Below are 23,020 nucleotides of genomic sequence, written 5' to 3'. Positions count from 1 at the left end.
CTGACTCTCGGCCATTTGGGGCCTGTTTCAGCCTGGATTGGGGCCGAAACAGTCTGGATCGGGCCTCTGACAGGTGGTGGATCACTCTCCTGCTCAGCAGCGGCCCGATCTTGACCATTTTAGGCCCCTTTTCGGACATTTTCAGCCTCTTTTTGCCATTTTGGGCCCAATTTCGGCCCTGAATGGCCAGGATTGGGTCCAAAACAGCCAGGATAGGTGATGTCAGGGTGTGTGGCGTATGCAAATCAGTCATGCTAATGACACATTTCCAGTGATGTCAAGGGGCATGGCATATGCTAATGAGTTATGCTAATGAGCGATGTTAATGAGTTCCTCCAGCTCTTTTTCTATGAAATGACCCCTGCCTGGGATAAAATAAAGATAACACCTGCTCTTTTACCAAAGGCTGCAATCCTGTGCTCACACGCTACTGTGTAAACTTGCACAGGCAGAAAGCATCCATTTTATTAAACCTGCTTAAGTTTTATACAAAGGTGTTGCCTTGTTACACAAGAACCCAAACGAGTTTTGTAGCATCCCACCACTAACACCTCTCAGATCCTAGTCCAATATTTCAACCCACTACAACTTTTTATTAGGACCAACAAAATTGCAAAGTAGCTTGAAGAAAACTTCTGGGGGACGTGAGAGCTAGTTCCCTGCTTGGCGGAATTTCAGTTGGTTGTAATAAATGATATTATGCTAAGAACCTTTGCTTGGTTCTGCTGTGACAGTGTGAGTGGGGTAGCCGTGCCAGTCTATTGTAGCAAAATAAAAGGGAAGGTCAGCAGCACCTTAAAGACTAACGTTTATTCCAGTATGAACATTGATGAGACAAGAGCTGAAGAAGGGACAGAGACTATACACTATGCTATTGGGTACTGTCTGCTGATGTAGATATGCTTCTACAGGGTAGTTTCCACATCGCTAAAGATGTCATGTTAAATAGTTATACTTTGTTTCAGAAAGATTTCATCTCTGTGCTCAGTTTTACGCTCATTTTCAAATTATCTGCTATTGTACCCTATTTTATCTGTTTATTGACTGTCCAAACTGTTGATCATGGAAGAAAGGTGGCATGATATCGCCTGAGCTCATCAGATCTCGGAAGCGAAGCATGGTCAGTACTTGGATGGGTGACCACCAAGGAAGACTCTGCAGAGGAAGGCAACGGCAAACCACCTCTGCTTCTCACTTGTCTTGACAGCCCCTTGTGAGGTTGTCATAAGTTGACTTGAGGGCACATACACACACAACTGTTGATTGGTGAACATCCTAGCTGTTGATTATATTACATTTCACTTCCACTACGTGATCCACCTTGGGTCTCAGTGAAAAAAGCAAACAACAACAACAATAAAGGGAGCTGGGGTTCTCCAAAGCTCATGCTGGAATAAATGCTGCTAGTCTTTCAGGTGCCACCAGGCTTCGCCTTGGTTCTGCTGTCCAGGGCCAAACTGGGCTTCCACTCTGGAAAGTCTTTCTCTGGGTTCATCGGGTTCTCTTCATTTGGGGGAGATGCGATTTGAAAAGGTACAGTCTATCCTCTCAGTTCTTGTTGGGAAACGCCTCCCCCTACTCAACACGCCGGACACGTCGTGCAAGCAAAGCCAGACAGAAGAAGCCTCCCTCGGCTTGGTTTCTTCAGTCCGGGAAGCACCTTCTTCGCCCTCCATCCTCTCTCCCCGGGTTAAGGAAGAAGGACCTGCGGCAACGCATCCTCAGCAGGCTCCCTTCCCCCCCCCCCCGTCGCCTCCCCGCCTCCCTCCGGCTGCAGCCTTGCCTAACCCCGCACCGACCCTGAGTCACTCGCACGCGCCTGGGGGGACTTTTTCAACCCCTGCCTCGCAAATCGCTCATTGGCTGCCCGGGCGAGATGGCTTTGTTCTGATTGGCAGAGACGCGGCGAGGGGGGGCACACATGCCCTCCGCTTCGACGGGGCCGGCGCGCTTTGGCTATATAAAGGGCTCCCAGTTACACCGAGGCAGAACCAAAGCGGGCGAGGCGCAGAAGGTGAGAGATCCTCGCTGCAGCTCCGAGGCAGAGATCCCGTGGCGGCTGTAACCCCGAAGGCCAGGCAGAGAGATCCCCGCGGCAGATCTAGCCCCAAAGGCAAGCCGGATTCCCGAGGGCGAGAGAGAAGCAGCCACCGCCTCTTGCAAGCGTTGCGATTGTCCAGGGAGCGATCGGACGGGACGGGATGGCTTCCGCCGCGCTGGAGTTGCTGGGCTTGGCGCTGTCCATTCTAGGCTGGGCAGGGGCGATGCTGGCGTCGGGCCTGCCCATGTGGCAGGTCTCGGCCTTCGTGGAGGCCAACATCGTGACGGCGCAGACCACCTGGGAGGGCCTGTGGATGGCCTGCGTGGCGCACAGCACCGGGCACATGCAGTGCAAAGTCTACGACTCCATCCTGTCGCTGCCGTCCGAGCTGCAAGCCGGCCGCACGCTGATGGTGCTGGCGGCGCTGCTGGGCCTGGTGGCGCTGATGGTGACGGTGGTGGGCGCCCAGTGCACGACCTGCGTGCGCGCCGGCAAAGTCAAGGCGTGGATCGCGGCCGTCGGCGGCGGCCTCTTCGTGCTGTGCGGCCTGCTGGTGCTCATCCCGCCCAGCTGGTTCGCCAACATCATCATCAGCAATTTCTACGACCCGACGACGCGGGCCAAGCGGGAGCTGGGCGCGGCGCTGTACGTCGCCTGGGCCGCCTCGGCCCTCCTGCTCCTCGGCGGCGCCCTCATCTGCTGCCCCTGCGCCCGCACGGAGGAGAGCTCCGCCTTCCCGGTCAAGTACTCGGCCCCCCGGCGGCCCACCTCCACCGCCAACGGGGAGTACGACAAGAAGAATTACGTCTGAAGCCTTCGGGAGAGACTCTGGCTGCGATCCTGAGAACGCTTTCCTGGGAGTAAGTCCCATTGACTAAAGTGGAACTCACTTCTGAGTAGATCTGATTAGGATCGCGCCTTGTGTAGGGGTGGGTTGGGGATTGGGGGACGAGCGGAACGGGTCGCCCAAGCCAACGATCTTGGAGCGCCTGGAGGCGCCGACTGAACTTCAGATGGGGCGGACTTTGCTGTCAGATTATCCCCCTCCAAATAAACTGTTTTTGTGCCTTCCAAAGACATGCAGGGATACGAACACTCAGATCTTCTTCACTGGATTGTTGCTTCCTCCCGCTTTGCCCCCTTCCCAAATTTCTTTTCCACTTAGACCTGAACCCAGAGTTTGCGCTCTGTTTTAAAAGCATCCTTGCCAGGAATAACGGATGGAAAAAGCAGGTAGATTTAGAAATAATGAGCCAAAGCCGTTCTGATGTTCAGTCCGACGCTTGTTTGGGGTGGGTTACCTGGGTTTGTTTTTGCTTAAGGGCCCAAGAAATTTGTCTGATGATCCATGTTAAGGGCAAACCGTTGGCTGAAACGCTCAACTTCGTTGGTTAGGAAAGCATTGAGTATTGTGACATCTCCAGAAAACGACTGGATGGCTGTTCTCCTCAAATTACTTTCTTTGGACAGTTTCTGGAGTCTTAACGGTGGTCCCAGTGGCTTCAACTAGAGTAGCATTGAAGTCAATGGAACTGCTGCACTGTGTAAGCAGTTTGTGGAGTATAGCCTGTCTGTGGGAAAACTACAGGTAGCTTTGTTGGATGAGAAATTTTTGATATAAGTTTGCCTTAAAAGGTGCGTGCATGTCGTTTTTTAAAAAAAAATAGAAACAAGGGTGTGATATAATTATTAAATGTTAAGTTATGGACTAGGAGATTTATTTTAGACTTGGATGTGCGAAGGGGTCACCAAAACGTTTCACAACTTTTTTTTTTTTGCAAAGTAAAATTCATCCCAGTTAAAAACTGGCAGTCAAAGTCAAAAGCAAGGAATATGGACATGGCTTTAATTTCATCCTTGCTCTTCCACAAACCTTACTGGTTTTTAATAAGAGTTGTGTGGGAGATGCCATTGGTACTGGGAGTTTTATTGCAATGAAATAATACCATAATTAAATCCTCTGAAGTTATGAGCAGTGTTTTCAAATCAAAGATTTATATATTTTATATGCCTGTATATTTATATGTGTGTATATATATGACTGCATGTTCTTGTTTTTTTCCCTTTGTTAAAATGACATTTGAGTAAAGAAAACTATATGCTCAGGTAGCAAAAAGTTTACTAAAGTGTCCCTAAGTTTGGATTTTTTTGTGTTCCTGTCGTGTTTGAATTCTATATTTCTGTAGTTTCCTTTAAAGACTGGTGGCACAGGAAAGAATTCAATGGTTTTCTCTTATCTTTTTTGTTGGCTTCTCTGGGGATTTTGAAACTCAGCCCAGTTTCACGGCCTCCTCATTTGTTTCCTTTCTGGATTCAGAATGGAATAATTTGTTTCATTTGAAATTCTGGGCTATGCCCTGAGCTAAGCTTGTGGCTATGCCAGGTACATAGCACAAATCTAGAGAGGTAGGGTGGGCTGTCCCCAGATTCCAGTAGCTGGCATCCAAACATAGAAACATGGCGCTGAAACTTACCCCAAAGGTCATCTAGTCTAGCGCCCGGCACAATGCAGGAAATTCACTGCTCCCTTCCCCAGCCCCAACCTCCCTCTCTATGCCCAGAGAAAGGCAAAAACCTCCAGGAACCCTGGACTATCTAGCCTGGAGGAAAGTTCCTTCCTGACCCCAAAGTGGCAATTGGTATTACCCTGGGCATATAAGAAAGAGCAATGAGAGCCAAGCTCTGGCTCATCCCTTCATGCACCCTCTGTGTACATTTTGTGTACATTCATATTAAGTCAGAAAATCATCATAGCTGTCAGATGACCATCTAGCCACTTCTTCGATACCTCCAAAGAAGGAGAGCCCACCACCTCCCAAGGAAGCTACTGAGGAGCAGCTTGCTGGAAGGAAGCAAAAACTAGCATGTTGCCTGCACTCTTTTCCTGCTTCCGTTTTGTGCCAGGGACATAAATCCTGAAAAAGAAGGACTTATCTGGTAGTGCAGAATGCCATCAAGTCATAGCTGACTTACGGCAGCCCCTGCCAGGGTTTTCAAGGCAAGAGACTAACAGAAGTGGCTTGCCATTGCCTGCCTCTGCAACCCTGGTCTTTGGAGGTTTTCCATCCGATTACTAACCAAAGCCAACCCTGCTTAGCTTCCAAGATCGGACAAGATCGGGCTTGCCTGAACTTATCTAGTAGAGTACAAATTCTGATCGCTGTGTTGCACCCTGATTGTAAACATATTACTTTGCAGTAAATCACATGGATGCTAATGAACTTTACTTTTGAGGAAGACCCCTTGAGATTGCTGCAGTCCTCGGGAAACAAATTGTTGCGGCATCTTTGGGCATATGTGGGCTCAAGGTAATACAGATCAATGATTTCTTCATGATCTTTATTACACGGTCTTTTAAACTTAAGTTAGTAGGGTTTTTTGTTTTAAATAGCAATAAATACAGACATTAGAAGGTGGCATGTTCAATGGAAGCAAACAATGAATAAGCCTTGATAAGCAGGATCAGGGCTTTTTTTCAGCTGGAACGCGGTGGAACGGAGTTCCAGCACCTCTTGAAAATGGTCACATGGCTGGTGGCCCCGCCCCCTGATCTCCAGACAGAGGGGAGTTTAGATTGCCCTCTGCGCCGCTGTGGCGCAGAGGGCAATCTAAACTCCCCTTTGTCTGGAGATTGGGGTGGGGCTACTGGCCATGTGACCATTTTTGCCGAGGGTGATTGAAACTTTTAAAAACTCCTCCCTTGTTCCAGCTAACCCAAAGTGATGTCATTGTGCGGTCCTGAGTTCCACCACTGAGTTCCACCACCTCTTTTCCCAGAAAAAAAAGCCCTGAGCAGGATAGAAATTCTCTGAATAATAAGTAACAACTGCAGGCTAAATGAACGATAGAAGAAAAAGCTGACAAATATGGAGGTAGAAACTATTTCCTTGCTGATTTAAGGTAGTTCTGTTTCAAAGTAAGAACGCGTCCTGTGACACCTTAAAGACTAATGAGCGTAGGCAACAATAAGGCTACCATCCTACTGGCCTATGCCTGTGAGTAAAGCCCATAGAACACAGTAGACTTACTTCTGAGTAAATGAACATAGGCTTGGGCTACATATTTGCTAGTTCAGACTTTCTTGATCTTGTTAAATCTGTAGGAAAGTTGAGAAAGAGTAATGGGTACCACCACAAAATGGCTACCTTGAGGCAGTGTCAGTCTCAAAATGTCGAGGTTCCAAAGAAAAAGTTGAGGGGGTATTCCAAGCCTGGTATCCGCCAACCACAGAGGCAGCTGCTTCCAAATGGGTACCGCCTGTAGATTCAAAGGAAGTGCCTTGTGAACTCTTCTTAACATCTACTTTAAGGGGGCAGAGGAAAGCCAGGATTAGCTCTTTGCTTTGGGAAGGAGACTCTGGGATAGTTATAGTTCCCAATAGAAGGGGAGGATTTGCTCCTTATGCACTCTAGGGAGTGGATTCAGACCCAGAGAGAGAGTGCTTTTTTTCAGCTGGAACGCAATGGGACGGAGTTCCGGAACCTCTTGAAAATGGACACATGGCTGGTGGCCCCGCCCCCTGATCTCACATGGCTGGTGGCCCCGCTGGAGTGGCGCGGAGGGCAATCTAAACTCCCTTCTGTCTGGAGATCAGGGGGCAGGGCCAGCATTTTCGCCAAGGGCGATTTAAACTTTAAAAAACTCCCCCCTTGTTCCAGCTGACCCAAAGTGACGTCATTGGCCCTGGGAGCATGTGCGCACTTTGCAGGTGCACATGTGGTACCAGGGGCACTACCTCCCGCCAAGAGTTGCCCCCTGTGCTGGCAACCCACTGAGTTCCACCACCTCTTTTCCCAGAAAAAAAGCCCTGCCTAGAGACATAAGAAAGTCTATGACTCTGGCCAAGCTGAGGGCCAGAGGGCTGTGATGCATCTGTCCAGGGTGAGCTCAATGCTTTGCTGCTTACTCCACTGGTAAGGAGAGACCAGAAGGACCCTGTTTTATCCTGTTACATTCAACACCCTTTGGAGTTATTCCAAAGACTCAAGTGGAGCCAGGAGCTAACTAAATTCATTTATCCCTCACCTTTCTCCCCAAGGGAAACCCAAAGCACCTTAACACTGTTCTCTGTTTTATCCCCACAACAACCCTGTGAGGGAGGCTTTTGAGAGTGTGTGACTGACCCCCAGTCACCAATCAAAGCTTCATGGAAGAGTGGGGATTCGAACCTACATCTCCCAGATCCTAGTCCAACACTAACCGCTATACAACACTGGCTCTTGCTGGGTGCCTTGGTAACCTGGGGTGTGTGTGTGGTTTTGTTGGTAGTCACTATGTTTGACTTTAATATGCCAGAGGATTTTCTTGTTTTTGATTTGGGTGGGGATGAGGCCAACGTGACCTTCCCATGTATTTTAAGTGAGGATTCAGATCCACTTCTAAAACCGAAAGGAATCTCATGCACCTTAAAGACTAACCAACAGATTCTGGCGTAGACTTATTTGCAAGACAGAACCCACTTCCACAAAGCATAAAGTATATCTTCATGCATCTGATGAAGCTGACTCCACAAAAAGCTTCTGCCGTGGACAATCCATCATTCTTTAAGATGCCTTGAGAGTCCTTTCTGCTTTTTCTGTATTAGACTCGCTCTGAAATTTTTTGATCCATTTTAATTGTCATGGGCAGTTCAAGGATCTTGTGTGGGGGTCTGTAGTTGTAGCATTAAATGGTAGAAAGAAAGTGGAAGGGGTTGCTGGGAAAAGAAATGGACACAGGAGGGCTGTGTACCCCCTCTTCCACCCCCCATTGGGAGTTCCCAGGTGTACATTGGCTGCCAAACATGCACATGTAGTTCTAGGCTGAGTAATTCCAAAGGATGTGATCTCATTGAGATTCCTTTGCCACATACTGCACAATTACAATAGTGCTGTGTATTCTTGGTTCAAAGGTGAATGACGTATTTTCTATTTTACAATTGCAGTTTTGAGGAGGGGGGAAGCAATGGAATTTGAAAAAAAACCTATGAATATGTATTTAAATATATACTTTGAGGGAAAAGGATTCCCAAAACCAGTTTTGTTGATTGGATTATTTATGTCACATCGTCGTCATCATCATCAGGGCTTTTTTCTGGGAAAAGAGATGGTGAAACTCAGTGGATTGCCAGCACAGGACCACACAATGATGTCACTTTGGGTCATCTGGAACGGGGGGGGGAGTTTTTTAAAGTTTAAATCACCCTCGGTGAAAATGGTCACATGGCTGGTGACCCCACCCCTGACCTCCAGACAGAGGGGAGTTTAGATTGCCCTCCGTGCCACTCCAGCAGTGCAGAAGGCAATCTAAACTCCCCTCTGTCTGGAGATCAGGGGATGGGGTCACCAGCCATGTGACCATTTTCAAGAGGTGCCGGAACTCCGTTCCACCGCGTTCCAGCTGAAAAAAAGCCCTGATAATCATCACCATCATTTACTCTTTAAAAAAATCTAAAGAAATTAATTGTTGCATTGATTTCTTAGGATGTAGCAGATTTACAATCTTCCCCACTGCCTCCACCAACCCAAGCCCAGAAACCACTGACAATTTTAAAAATCTAATCACAGTCTTGCAGAAGTTAACATTTTACTACATCATCCTGAATAGTTGTGTGTGTGTAAAGTGCTGTCAAGTCACAGCTGATTCATGGCAACCCTGTAGGGTTTTCAAAGCAAGAGACAATCAAAGGCGGTTTGCCGTTGCCTGCAATCCTGGACTTCCTTGGCTGTCTCCCATCCAAGTACTCTCCAGGGCCATCCCTACTTAGATCTGATGAGATCGGGCTAGCCTCAGCCATTCTAAATAGTTAACATCCTTCTAAATCCTTTGAAGTCAGTGGGCTTCGATGGGTGTAACTCTGCTTAAGATAGCATTGTTGAAATACAAATTTGGGGAGCATTAGTCAATCTAAAGTTAGTTTCTCAAAGCATTAGATTACATGCATGCTTTTCATTGTAGGATAGCCCAGGTGAGCTTGATCTCGTCAGATCTCAGAAGCTAAGCAAGGTCAGCCTTGGTTAATACTTGGATGGGAGACCTCCAATAAAGACCAGGGTTGCAGAAGAAAACAATGGCAAACCACCTCTGATAGTTTCTTGACATGAAACGCCCACTAGGGGTCACCATATGTCAGCTGTGACTTGAGGGTGCTCTCTACCACCGCACCTTAGAAGAGGCATTCCTACCTGCATGAAGGAAGGGAAAACACCTCTTTGAAGGATACTACCTGGCACACAGTTTTTTCTAAACATTCTTATATTAAAATAATGAACTTTAAAAAAAAATCTGTTACACAATACGTTTGAGGGATTGTTTTATTTAATCAAAAGGTTTTTAATAAGTGAATTAAACAATGAAGCACTGTAACCCTAATTTAAACCCACTGTAAGTTGTCTGTTTGTCTGCCACAATATCAATTAGTAGTGGATATAACCAAGTTAATGTATTTTTTTTCTTCACACAGCAACCTGAGGAAATTAGACACTTCCCATTTTATAGGTGGAAAGCAGAAGAGAGTAGATTCGTGGGTAGAGCTAGAATCTGCCACATTCAGACAGCTGAGTAGAGCTCACAGATGTTTGTGGACCCACTAGTATTAGTTTATCACCGTCTCTTATTCTGTATTTTGTTCATCTCCTGGCATTTGGAGGAGCAGTGGGGTGGCTGAATTAAGGACAATGGAGTTAGACCAATAGCACTCTCTTATTAACAGTATTTTGGTGTTATTTTAGGTTGTGCTTTGATCCCTTTACATGGAGTTTATCTTAAAAAGCAGGTGCAAGGGTGTGAGTTTATTTAGAACTAGAGATGGGCATGAACCAAAACACAAACCAAAATTAAGCACGAACCAGGCTGGTTTGTGGTTCGCAAACGGCACGAACTGCCACAAACTTTAGGCTGGTTCGTTTTTTGGTTCGTGACTGCAGACAGCCTGGTGCCAATCAATCAGTTTCCTAGGCAACAGGGGATGGACTTCCTGCAGACCTTCTGCTGACCCAGAAGTGACCTTCTGCTGGCCCAAAAGTGATGATTTTCTGACCTGGATGTGACGTTTTCACGAACCAAACGAACCAGTTCGCAAACCAGGGGCAGGCTCGTGAAAGTTTGTGGTTCATGACATTTGACGAACCACGAACCGCATGGTTCGGGTTTTTTCCGGTTCGTGCCCATCTCTATTTAGAACCCTGGAGAAGGGAGATTTTAATGATCTCCCTTCTCTGATCAAACCTGGCTATGCAGCTATTAGCTCCAGTCGGAAAAAGACTGGCACCCTTCTTTGCTTGACTTTTTCCCTAATGGGACTGATAGCAATCGGCGGGCGGGGGGGGGGCAGCACAGGGGAAATATTTCACTGCCTTTATACCTTGTGAATTTTTATGGGGCAAGTGCAAGTTCCAGCATACCCAATGAAATGTGTGCATGAGAGTCACATGCTATGATCTACATGTGACACTCATTTTGCTATAAGGAGGAAAAATGCAGTATTCTGTAGTTGCCTTCCCAAGTCAACTTTATTCGTAATGTTTTGCTATGTTTTTAAATATTTGGAAGTTCCATACATCGTTTCTAATAACTTTTACTCTCAGCTTAATACAGGACATTTTGTTTTGTGTGCATTTGTACCCTGATCTGGAGAAGGAAATCCTTACGCAGAAGGATTATCAAGATTAGGAACAACGATTGTAACTTGGATGTGCCATCTGGTGTGTTTAAAGTAAAAAAAATGAATAAAAAGTCTAATTTTAAAAAATATACTTTATGAAACTGCTTTTTTAAAAAGTACTTTAATTTTTTTTAATAAAGTAGCTTGTCAAAAGTGAAAACAATGTAATACGTTTTTAAAAGTTTATTAAAAATAAACTTTTCCAAAGGCTGTTTTCCATGTTATTAGGGAACATCTTTCTTATCTGATCAATATATTTTTAATTGATTCAGCGATTCATCTATTAAATGGTGCAGCCTGATTATTACTGTTAATAAATACGTGCGCTCAAAACCTCCACACAAAGTGCTTTTATTCCCATTTTATCACAAGCTGGCATCTGTAAGGGCTCCTTCAAAGACAGCATCTCGTAGCTTTTCCTGGAGTTCTTTTGACAATCAACAATAACTCCTTGCCATACTCCACTCCACCCCGTTATTCTTGTGGCTATGCTGTGCTAAAGAAAGGATGTCAGTTTGCTTGGGTTCGCTCCTGTTAAATGAAGCATTTCATGGACTTCGTACCCTCCAGAGAAGACCCAGCGAATCCAGCTCAAACCTGTCTTACTAAAGAAGGGGAAATGCACCAGTCAGCAGGCAAAAGGAAAAGGAAAGACTCCATCATGTTCATGGCAGGATGTTTAAGGAAATATTTCCCCTTCCTGCGCACATGTATTTTTCACACATCTGGTCTCTAGAAGATATCACACACACACCCCTTTAAACAGCTGCATTTGATTCTTTTTCATATAAATGTAATAAAAATCAGTGCCACCTATTGTGATAAATGTGAAAAGCCACACGGCAGCACACACATTCCAGAGAGGAAGTCATGCTAATCTGTTGTAGAAAACACAAGAAAGAATCATGTGGTCCCTTAAGCAGAAACCTCTGTGGACAGCTGCCCATTTCATCAACCAGACTCTAAACCACCCAAGTATATGCCATCACATGCCGAGTATGTGCCATGTGCCGTCATGTGTCCTTCTCTAAGGAGCCATCGTGTTCTTTTCTAGTATCGCACAACAATTAGCTTCATTATCATATTCTGTGGTGTGTATATAGCAGGATGGTATTACAATATAAAAGCACTGGGCTGGATCATACCATTCTTCATCTACCCCAAGGAGCCTTCCACCAATGAAGAGCCTCTTCCAACAGGGGAAGAAACACTTCAGTTGGATATGTGAGTTTAACGTCAGACAGCTGACTGATGTGAGCTTGGAGTCAGTATGAGAGGGGAGACTGCAGTGGGAGGGGAAATAAGCAAAAAATCACACACAAACACCCCTCCATTAGCAGAATTTTTCCAGGTATTCGAGCTGGTAACAAAAGTGGGAAGAACAGAACAGGATGGTGGCAGATATCATCAGCAATATAGGACCCACACAGGAAAAAATCTTTCTTCACAGAGAATATACTGTTAAATTTTCTAAGCAGCTCATTTCATAACTTCCAAGCCCTGCTCTATTTCCCCCAAAGACAGTATAAGGATTTTTCAACAATGATAAACAGATTTTTCAGCAATGAAAAACAGAGTTAGTGTTGGTGTATCAGTTCCGGATAGATGAGTCTCTCCAGATAGAACAGAAAGGGGATCTTTCTGTAGTGGCAGAATCACATCTTTGGGACAGCTCGAATGAACACTGTCCTTTCAGTGTGTACCTTCCACTCCCGCTGCCAACACAGCAAAGCATTCTAGTTCTTTAATCCTTGTTCCACTGTATTGTTTACTGGAGACCTTTGTTGTCTGCTAGAATAGCTTGCCATATTTTGTAATCCACAATGAGTCTTAGCGAGGCAGGCAGGCTATAACTGAAGTTAATAATACTGATGATGATGATGATGATGATGATGATAATGTGCAGATGCCAGATATCACAGTGGACATTTCCAAAGGTCATCTATTGTCATTTTTTCTTGCAAACAGTTGGGTTACAACACTGACAAAATTACAATATATACCACTTTTCCATGTTCCTCAAAGCAGTTTATAATTAATAATTATTTTTTAAAAAATTCAGAACGAAAGCAATTCAACAGATCAGCCAAACGCTCTGCTCTGCAGTTTTTCACTGGACAGCCTATTCCATAAGCATGGGGCCACCGCAGTAAAGGCCCTTGATTGCATTTTCCAAGGAATTATTTCTTTTGTTCGTATCCCTAAGGCTAAGTGGTTGATTCCTTTTAGTCCTATATTAAAAAGCATAGCTATACAGTGCTATGAAATATTAATCTTAGAAGCATCTTAGTCATTTTGCATGTTCATCTTACATCATGGTTTCTATACACCAGAACTGGCCAACCTTTTTCAGCCTGCAGGCACCTTTGGATTCTTCTGACACAAGGTGGTAGGTGCAATTACAAAATGGCTGCCATGGGAGCTGGAGCTAATGACAAAATATCAGGGAGTGAAGTCATAATAAGTAACTCTAATAGTAACTTTTTGACATTTCGGGCAGAAGTTCTGTTTAACAGGATGCCTTTTAAAATGAACATATTGTTTTATAATATTTTATTGCATACACAAGCTTACATTTAGTCATGCAGTGAAGATCTTGTGCTGTGGTGGCTGCTGCTGAAACTAGTTTTAAAAAATCTGCAGAGCCAGTCAAGCTCTCCAAAGGCCATTGAGAAGCCATGCTAGGCAAAAGCCCATGTGTTCCCACCAACTTTCTAAAAGCACTATGCAGGCACCAGAAGCTCACAGGCACCATGTTGGTGATCACTAGCATACACAGGGCTTTTTTTCAGTGGGAACACAGTGAAACGGACTTGCGGCACCACTTAAAAATGGTCACATGGCCAGTGGCCCCGCCTCCTGATCTCCAGACAGAGGGGAGTTTAGATTGCAATCTAAACGCCTCTCTTTCTGGAGATCAGGGGGCGGGGCCACTGGCCATGTGACCATTTTCACCAAGGGCAATTTAAATTTTAAAAAACTCCCCCCTTGTTCCAGCTAACCCAAAGTGACATCATTGTGCAGTCTTGAGTTCCACCACCTCTTTTCCCAGAAAAAAAGCCCTGAGTATATACCAACAGCCAGATTTAAATCACAGATCTCCAACATAATGAGTTGGATAGCATGAATCCATTCTAAAAATGGTGGTAGTTTCCTCTGGCTCAAGGAGTCTTCTCTTACAAGAGCGATCCAACCCCGTTAGTAGTTTGGCACTGTGATGGGAAGGACTAAGTCTAAGACACAACTGCTGTCAGTCAGGGTAGACAATACCGTGTAGCATGTAGACAGTAGTCTAACTTAATATAATCAGATTTTTACCTTTCTTATCTATCAAAACAGGAAAGAGCACCCCAGTTCCCAATCTGAAACAGCATTCAGTGTCTGTATAAATTCCTTAAGCCAAAGTAAAGCAACTTCAAACAGACTGTATTTACGTTCACAAGACAACTGGATTCTGGTAATTTTTTTTTTTTGGCGTGCCCTTGAGGGAGTTTTATTCTTTGCTGACTCCCTACGTGAGGGAGCTGTGTATCTGATGTCTTCCACTTGCTTTCCATTGTAGACTTCAGTTGAAAGTACAGGACAATTTCTGCCAGGTCGTCATTGCTAAAACTTGCCATGGCAACTGGGAAGGCTACGGGGTTGCTCAGAGACCCAGCTCTTATTGTACCATTCTCCCCCACCCTTTAAACACAGAATGAGCCCTTCTGCGATGAATCACTTCACCAACATGCATTGTCTGGTGGCATTTTAGGATTTTTTTTTTTGCAATCCACAACGTCCCTGTTCCCCTTTGTGCCCATCAAGTGCTATTAATTCAACTGACTACAAGGTAACTTATAGGTAGCCTTGAAAATCTGTGAAGCCCTCTAAGCAAAGTATCTCCCTAGTATTCTGGAACATTTTCCCCCCAAACATATTTCTATCATACCCAGGGCTTTTTTTCAGCGGGAACCCAGTGGAATGGAGTTCCGGAACCTCTTGAAAATGGTCACATGGCCGGTGGCCATTTTTGCTGAGGGAAACCCACTGAGTTCCACCACCTCTTTTCCCAGAAAAAAAAGCCCTGCATAAAAGGGGAAAAAAGACGGAGAGCATTGTATAATGGTTAGAAAGCCAGACTGGGGAGATTTGGGTTCAAACCTCCAGTTAGCCATGCAGTGACATTGATCCACTTGCTGCCTCTCAAACTAACCTACTTCACAAGATGGTTGTGGGGATAAAACAGGCTCTCTTGAACTTGAGTTTCTTTGAGGAAGGGTATGATCAGGGCTTTTTTTCTGGGAAGAGGTGGTAGAACTCAGTGGTGGAACTCAGGACCGCACAATGATGTCACTTTGGGTCAGCTGGAACAAGGGGGGAGTTTTTTAAAGTTTAAATCGACCTTGGCGAAAATGGTCACATGGCCGGTGGCCCCGCCCCCTGATCTCCAGACAGAGCAGAATTTCGATGGCCCTCCGCTCCACTACAGTGGTGCAGAGGGCAATTTAAACTCTGTCTGGAGATCAGGGGGTGTGGCCACCGGCCATGTGACCATTTTCAAGAGGTGCCGGAACTCTGTTCCACCGCGTTCCTGCTGAAAAAAAGCCCTGGTTACACCCTTCTACATCCACTGAAGTCAATGGGCTTAGTAGAGTTGTGATAAACTGTAAGGCTGTCCTGCCCTTGAGATATTAACCAATCCCCTGTAAAGAGATGATGATGATCAGAGCAATAGCATCATCCAATCAGCAGACAGGTGAGTGGGAGGGGGAAATTTTAGGTTAGTTGCTGTGTTGGTCTGTGTAGTATAATAGCAGGATTTGAGTCCAGCGGCACCTCAGAGACCAACATGATTTTCAGAGTGTGAGCTTTTCAGAGCTCTCCAGACACAAAGGTCTGAAGAAGGGAACTCTGACTCTGTAAAGTGGTGCCACTGGACTAAAATCCTGAGAGGTGGCAGGTTTGAGAGACCTGCCACTTTCCAGGGACCTTTTTCCAGATAGCGTTTGTCCACTGAAGAGAGCAGATCAATAAGGAGTCTGGCTGAGGAGTAGAGCAGACTGTTTGATTAGGGCCACTGGAAGCAAGTAGTCTTAATCAGTAGAGAGTTATTATCTAAGAGAAGCAGACATGGTATAACTGGCCTGTTGCAAATCTGGGTCTACTGGATTTAAAGATTTCCTGAAGTTAGAGCTAGAAAAGAGTAGGCGATGGAAAATTTTCAGGAAGACTGGAGTCAAATAAAGCGAGTTTATGTTCTCTGGAGGGTTTTGGATTACTTTGCACTCAAGTTGCAGGAATTAGTCTTGGGAATAAATTATTCACTTCAGCCTAAAGCTATGTAGTTACCTTTCTGTATCATTTAAACAGTGCACGCTGATAAAGGAGTGCGTTCAGCCTTTTATGGGAGTAAATAATCTTGTATGTTACATTTTTTATAATCCTGCGTCTCAAGAGTCAGATTCTAGCATTCTGTGATGTTTCTGTTTTGATTGCAAATCAGGGACAGGATACTCACACAGGTTCCTGATCCGAGGTTCATGCAGCAGAGACGAGAGTGTTCAAAACATCCATTTATTAGCAAGAACATACAGGAGTGGGAGCAACTGGTTTCAGGACAAGGGAGCTGGAGCAGTCTACAGTTCTAAAAATCAATCTAGAACTGAGCAGCAGGGACTCCACCCGACGAAACTAAACAAACTCACACAAATATCAGAGGGGGAGACAAACTGTAATGTATACAATAAATGCACCACGCTAACATCTATATACACTATAATATCCAACTGACAGGGGGAAAGTGGGTGCAAGAGAATATGAAATAAAAGATTAGCTCTGTTTAGGACTGCTGATAATTGAGGACCAAACTATCGGCCACAGTTTACACAAGTTCGTTATGGGGACTAAGCAGTCATACTGCAGCTGCGACTCGAGTTGCTGGTGGCAACTCCATTTAGAAGCACCGCAGGGGACAAATTCTGATTGGACAATGGTGCAGGGGGAGGGGAGGCTCCGCTCTTCTGCCTGTACCCCTTCATGGGGCAAAAATAACCCTGGTGCTGTTTTTTGAATCAGGAAAACAACATGGTAGAGGGGGGACATAGGGACCCTTCCCCTCACTCTAGTCCTGATCAGAATCAGGACCCTGTGGCATTTCTAAATGGAGTCACCACTGGGAGCTCAAAGGTGCAGTCTGGCTGCTAGTCCCTGTGTCAGACTCGTATAACTTGTAATGTAATTTGGCCCTGAGCCAGCCCAAATGAACTAGCAATACCCAAGCTAGGCAGGCAGCCCTGGTTGCTTCTGTTCAGAAGGGATCTCACAATGCCAGGAGATGTCATTCATCCCAACTAGAGTCCTGCTTACCACTGCAAGTGGGGGAAAGGGCCACAAAGTTAGAAGCCACTGTTTTCCCACATATTGCCTTGATATTTCAGAACAGAGCTTTTCTACATTAACGCCCTAAATGAACTACAGATGTGCTGAAAAGATGTGTGTAACTAGTTACGGTGGAAGATGTACATGTGAACACATGAAGCTGTCATGTCACTCGTCTGTCAAGATTTGTTTTTTTTTCTGATTTCTATTCCACCCTCCCCCCCTTAGCAAGCTCAGGGCGGATTACATTTAAAATGAGAAACATCTGCTCCAATTGGCATCGGCACTCCAGGATCTCTGCCAGAGCTCTTTCATATCTTTTGACTACCTAATGCTTTTTGAACTGGCGATGCTACGGGTTGGACCTGGGACCTTCTACATGCAAACCTGATGCTCTGCAACTAAACCATAGCTATTCGCCCACCAATGTGGCACCCAAATGTGCATTCTCAACAGACTGCAGATTGACAGCATCTAGTCAGATGCCCATTCTGATATGCATCAGATTTATATGCATATGCATTTAAAACATTTCTATACTACCTTTCCACTCAATTCAGGATCGTCAAGGCAGAGAATATTAAAGTGAACATATACAAACAATTTTTTTATATAATTTTGTGCTGAATTGGTGCATAGAGGATTAAATCTGTTTGAAAACAGAGTAACTGTTTCAAAGAATTCTGGCGGTTGTAGATTTGTCAAAATGATAAGAATAATTTGAATTGAGATGCCTTAGGGGATTTCTTGGGGGGGGGTGTTGACCAGGGAAACTTCATCATTAAGTTGTCCAGTTATAGTGTAGGCAAAGGATCAGGAACAAGCATCGGCTGACGAAACTGCTGGAAGAAATGAAAATATAATCTCTAGAAGGAACTTATCTCTTTCAGCAATGTAGTGAACTTTTGCTTGAAGTTCATTTAGTAGTTGCAATTGTTGGTTGCCGTGCCTGAACAGCATCTCTTTTAATAGAAATAGGATATCTGTTGCATTCACCAGGATAACCTTTCGCCTCTTCTACCCAGTTATAGCCCACAACGGTGACAATAGCAATCTTTCATTTTAAAATACAAATAAACCCAGCTGTTATCTTGAAACAGAAGACAGAAATGAATAAGCAAGACTTGTTGAATGATGAAGGTGATTTCTTTTGGGCCATATTTCCTGCTATTATTTCTTTGGGAGCAACTGCCAAGATACCATCCAGTACTGCATGTTGCTCATCAGGGGTTGACTGGCCACTGAATGGACAGGGACATTTCCTGGTGGGCCACTATTTAGAGGGCTGCTGGTGGCCAGAAGGCAGAGCCAAGCCCCAGCAACTCTGCCAGTGCCCCAGGGGGCACTTTGCTGAGACCCTTGATTAGCAATGGTGATTGGGGTCAGCTCACCAATTGATGTCCTCCTGCACTGCTTCCAGTTGGGGAGGGGCTAACAATGGTAAGGTAACACTCGTAGTTTGCCCCAGAGAACTGAGAGGCCCTGCATTGGTGGTTTCTACTACCACTAGGGCCATTTTCAGCTCCTGTTGCTGGTTTCCTAACCTTCCTCATTGAAAAGATAACACTCCAAGGGGAGCTTTTGGCCTACCCTATCCTTTTATTTTATTTATACCACCTTTCTTTCCAATGGGGACCCAATCAGCTGACATCATTCTCCTCTCCTTCACTTTTATCATCACAACAATCCTCTAAGGTAGGTTAGGCTGAGAAAGAATGACCAGCCGAAGGTCACCAAGTAAGTGCCTGTATCTTCACTCTTATTTGATTGCATGGCGGAATACGCGCAGGTGTTTCTAGCCTCACCAGATAATTGCCCGAAGAAGAAGACGCACGAAACGGGTATTGGAAAAAGTTGCCTCGCAGCACCCCGTCGGCAATTGTGCCTATCGGCTTTGTTACTCCCTATATGGGAATGGACTGGTGATTATTCTAGACTCTAACCTTGCTGCGCTATCCTGCAATTCCATGTAATAGCTCATGTGAGCTTAGAATTATTGATATAGATGATTACAGGTTACATGAATTGTCTACTGTATTGGCTATATGAATTCTACTGTTATTGTAGCATGAATTTTGTATTAATATTGTATTGTATATTGTTATCTATTGCACATAGCACTTTGCACTTTTGAATATTACAATTTATATTTACACAGATTGCCCTCCCAGCGGTGTCTTTTGTGCTGGTTCTCGGTATACTGGGAGACTCCCGTGGTTGTTTGATCCCTAAAGAGTAGGCAAATACAACAGAGGTGCCTTTACTACTGCAGAAGAAACAACAAAGTAGAGTAAGCTACACGTGAAGGGGAAAAGACTAATTAACAAGTGTTATAAGCCAATTAATACCATAGATTTTAGAAAAAGTCAACAATTGTAATTTACTCAATGAAAAAGTTAGATGAAAAGTAAACAATAAATCAATTGGCAAAAAGTCAGTTAGTCAAACAGCAAACAGTCCAAACTAAAGCCACTGTCATATATCAACATATCAGTCCATTTAAATTGATATAATCCATAGGGTACAACCCCCAGGTAAGTCTCCAAGGTAAGTACTCAGATGATTCTTGAATAACTTTTTATTTCTTTTTCCAGGTGGTTATAAAGTCCAGACGCCCAACAATAGTCCAACAATAACCACTACACCACATTGTCTAGAGAAGCAGCTGCCATCCCTAAAGAGTACCCTGGTTGTTAGGCTCAAATGGCTAACTCTCTTCTTGAAAGTTGGGATCAGGTAATGAAGATAATAATTATTAGACAACTGTAATCAAAATAGACCTAGAACAGGCCAGTAACCAGATGATTGTTTCCATTAGCTAACACAAATCCTTTTGCTTTCAAGCATGCAGCCTTTCACTAATCAAAACTGACCTCTCCTCACACTCTTATTAGCCTTACAAAGAAAATTTAGGAAATAGGATGTAACCTAAACTTTGTTTTTACTGTTAAAGATTTTATATCGTTTTAAATTCAATGTTAAATACAATTTTGATTGTTTTGTACAGCCTTTCTGAATAGCTTCCCCCCCCCCCTTTCCTCCTTGGACAATTGTCCACTTCTGAGATCCTGTATCATTTCCCTACCCCACCCCCACTCTCCTTCAGCTAACTATAACAGGTTCCGGTTCATTTAATCACAACTTACGTTACAACGAGACATTGCCTTTTGGAGTCTGTTCCCAGGTCACAACAGCCACACACTGGACTCGCTGGTGAGGCATACAGCTAGAATCCTCTGGGTAAGTCCCACTTCTGAGTAATCCTGTTGTTTCATAGGTCCAAGATATGAATGGGCTTTGCTTCCCTCCAAACCTTATTGCTAAGTCTTTGGGTTCCAGGGTCACAGATACTTCCCAGATTTTGAGAGCTGACCCTCAATCTAACCATTGCACAATAAATACTGCTGGCAGCAGAGCAACAGCTTTGCAATCTTTAGCTATCCCTCTCCCATTTCCCCAAGTCCAGAATTCTCCCCCTTTGCCCCTTCCCACCTAATACTGTTTCTTCCCACTGCTACCTCCATTCCAGGTCCTAAAAAGAATTCCATAAGGTAAAGTAACATCTGCAACTAGAACCCTGTAAATGTGAACAAGCTATTTAAGTCGCCATTTATCATACCACCCTATTGCAGTGGTCTTTACCTTTCCAGACTTTGGAGCCACTAATAATCCCAGCACTGGCCCCAGAGCAGCAAGCATGTGGCAGGAAGTTACATATCACATTGGTTGGAAATGGAGCCTCTGGAACCTGCCTGTGCTAAACAGGAATACTCTCCACTGCTGAGCAACTCCACCTCACCGCCTCTCTTCTCAATGAGCATGCAGAGACAAGGGGTCCCCAGCCACTCCATGGTTTCCTATGGGAAAAAAGTCAAAGCTGACTCCCACTGCAGGAACAGACTGGGGCAAGGCTGCCATGGCCAAGACACACTCCCAAATGCAAGCTAAGCTCATCCCAGAGAAAGCTCAACAGAAGCAAAACTGAAGCACGGGAATGAGTCTCCCCCAGAACCAAAGTGAAGGGGACCAACATCACATCAGATAATCACATCCTCTCCACCCATGTCTCTTGCTTCAGTTTGGTTTGGGTGGAATGGATGTGATTTTCTGAACTGTGTTGATCCCCTTCACTTTAGTTCTGGGAGAGATCCCATTCCTGTGCTTCCGTTGGGCTTTCTGTTGGTCCTGGGGTCCAACATTCCTGAAGCTTGGGGGTCATTAAAGGACAGTCAGGAGTAGGTTCCCTGAAAATTCAATGGCGCTTTCAGGAAAAATGCCCCCCCCCAGACCCCGTGGATAGCCTCCAAATATTTTCCCCTAGAGAATAATGGAGAGTGGGTGGGAGCACCTTCTTTGGAGGCCCATAAAATTGTCCCCAGGGGTCCAAACTTTTTGAAACTTGAGGAATCTTTAGAGAACAGTCAGGAGTATGTTCCCTCGAAATTTGGTGAAATTCGGTTGAAAAATGACTCCCCCCACAGCCCACTGGATAGCCCCCAGTAATTTTCCCAGAAAACAATGGCATTTTTTTTCAGAAATATCTCTACCAAATTAGAGAATCAATCCAGAATTTGGGCAATTCCAGTTTTTTTCTCAGATTCGGTAAAAAACTCACATTTACTGAATTTTTTTTGGGTGGGGGGGTGCACACTTCTAGTGCCAGCCATATAAGGCTGTTGCCTTTTGAAATAAGCAGAACCTCTGTAACAGGCAGATATTCAGCAGGTGATAAGTCTTCCTGGCACAGGGATGCAGCAACAGGATGAGCAGCACCAGCTGAAATTCCAGCTACCATGCAGCAATTAAAAGGTTTAGCAGATGGCCTATTATTTTTATAACCCCTGTCTATTAATAAATCAAAAGCCTTTCCACCGTTTAATTCCATGGAATTTACTTTCACTTAATCAGCCTTTCACAGAATGTCAGGAGAAAATCAGAGACACTTGTCATTGAGTTGGAAAGAATCGAAAGAGACAGACAGTGCTTGGTTTGTTTTCACTGGGATTTAACAAAAATCACCCCCCTGCCCACCCCGCCAAGTGCTGCAGGAGCGATTATACCACCAAAAGATACCTGCTATCTGCTCTGGAAATATCACTGGGCCTTGCAGAAACAAGTTGAAGATCATACAGGGCTGTAAAAAATAGCTATGCTCAATTCTATCCACCAAGTCAGAAAACAGAGAGGTTCAGCCTTGACTTCTTTTCAAATCAGTATTTGAATGCAAACATCATGGAATCCTAATACATGATAACATTAAATGAATCTCACCAAGAGTCTGCCAGGGAAGAAGAGAAAAATGGTACATTTTAACAATACTGTGAAGCTGTTTCTAAAGTGGTGCCACAGCTCTTTAAATGTTACATCTATTCATCTGGATGTGGTTCATTCCCTAGCCATTATCTCCTACAATTCAGAAGGTTCTGATTTTCTATGACATTAATGATAAGGAAGTTGCTATGATGATACCCATTTTAACAGGAACCACATTTGGATTCAGCAAGGTCTGAACACCAATATTAGCTACACCCATAACTCACTGCTGTGGAAGAACTTTCCTCTTATTAAGCAAGTTTGTCACTCAGAGGGTGCTAGAGTTGCATAACTAGGAAGACATTACAGGAATCAGGGCTGTTATTGTGGGCCAGATGAGAATAGCATTTCCAACAGATAAAAGTGTCCTGTCCCTTTAATACTGGCTTAGTGGGCTATTATTTACCAGATGGTTTACCTCCAAGGCCATGAAAAGATTCAATTGTCCACTTCCACATTTTTCTCCAGGCCTGTTGGCAACCCTAGATGGGAAGTCCCCAAGGACCAGCTTAAGCTCCAGTTTCCTATGACCATTGCAGGCTTCCATGCTACTGTATCAAGGCTGTATGGTCACTGCCCCCAGAAAAAAGCATGCAGGGCCATTTATCTGATCTTTGCCTCACTTCTTCAACTGTGCCAGACTACAAGCTGTAATTATGGAACAA

At 44.6% G+C, this 23,020-nt stretch overlaps 1 protein-coding gene across 1 annotated transcript; it reads left to right on the top strand.

The window, feature by feature from the left end:
- The first annotated feature begins 1,996 nt into the window (after nt 1-1,996).
- CLDN5 (claudin 5) lies at nt 1,997-4,167 on the top strand. Its single transcript, XM_054996908.1, has one exon. It carries the CDS (start codon nt 2,202-2,204, stop codon nt 2,850-2,852), a length of 651 nt encoding a protein of 216 aa, XP_054852883.1. The 5' UTR covers nt 1,997-2,201; the 3' UTR covers nt 2,853-4,167.
- Nucleotides 4,168-23,020: the final 18,853 nt, after the last annotated feature.

Source organism: Eublepharis macularius, chromosome 13, assembly GCF_028583425.1.
Source record: "Eublepharis macularius isolate TG4126 chromosome 13, MPM_Emac_v1.0, whole genome shotgun sequence".
Lineage (NCBI taxonomy): Eukaryota > Metazoa > Chordata > Lepidosauria > Squamata > Eublepharidae > Eublepharis > Eublepharis macularius.
This window is presented reverse-complemented; position numbering and strand designations above follow the sequence as displayed.

Bases quoted from the DNA above. Each gene is read 5' to 3' on its own strand.
- CLDN5 (XM_054996908.1), top strand. From the start codon at position 2,202: ATGGCTTCCGCCGCGCTGGAGTTGCTGGGCTTGGCGCTGTCCATTCTA.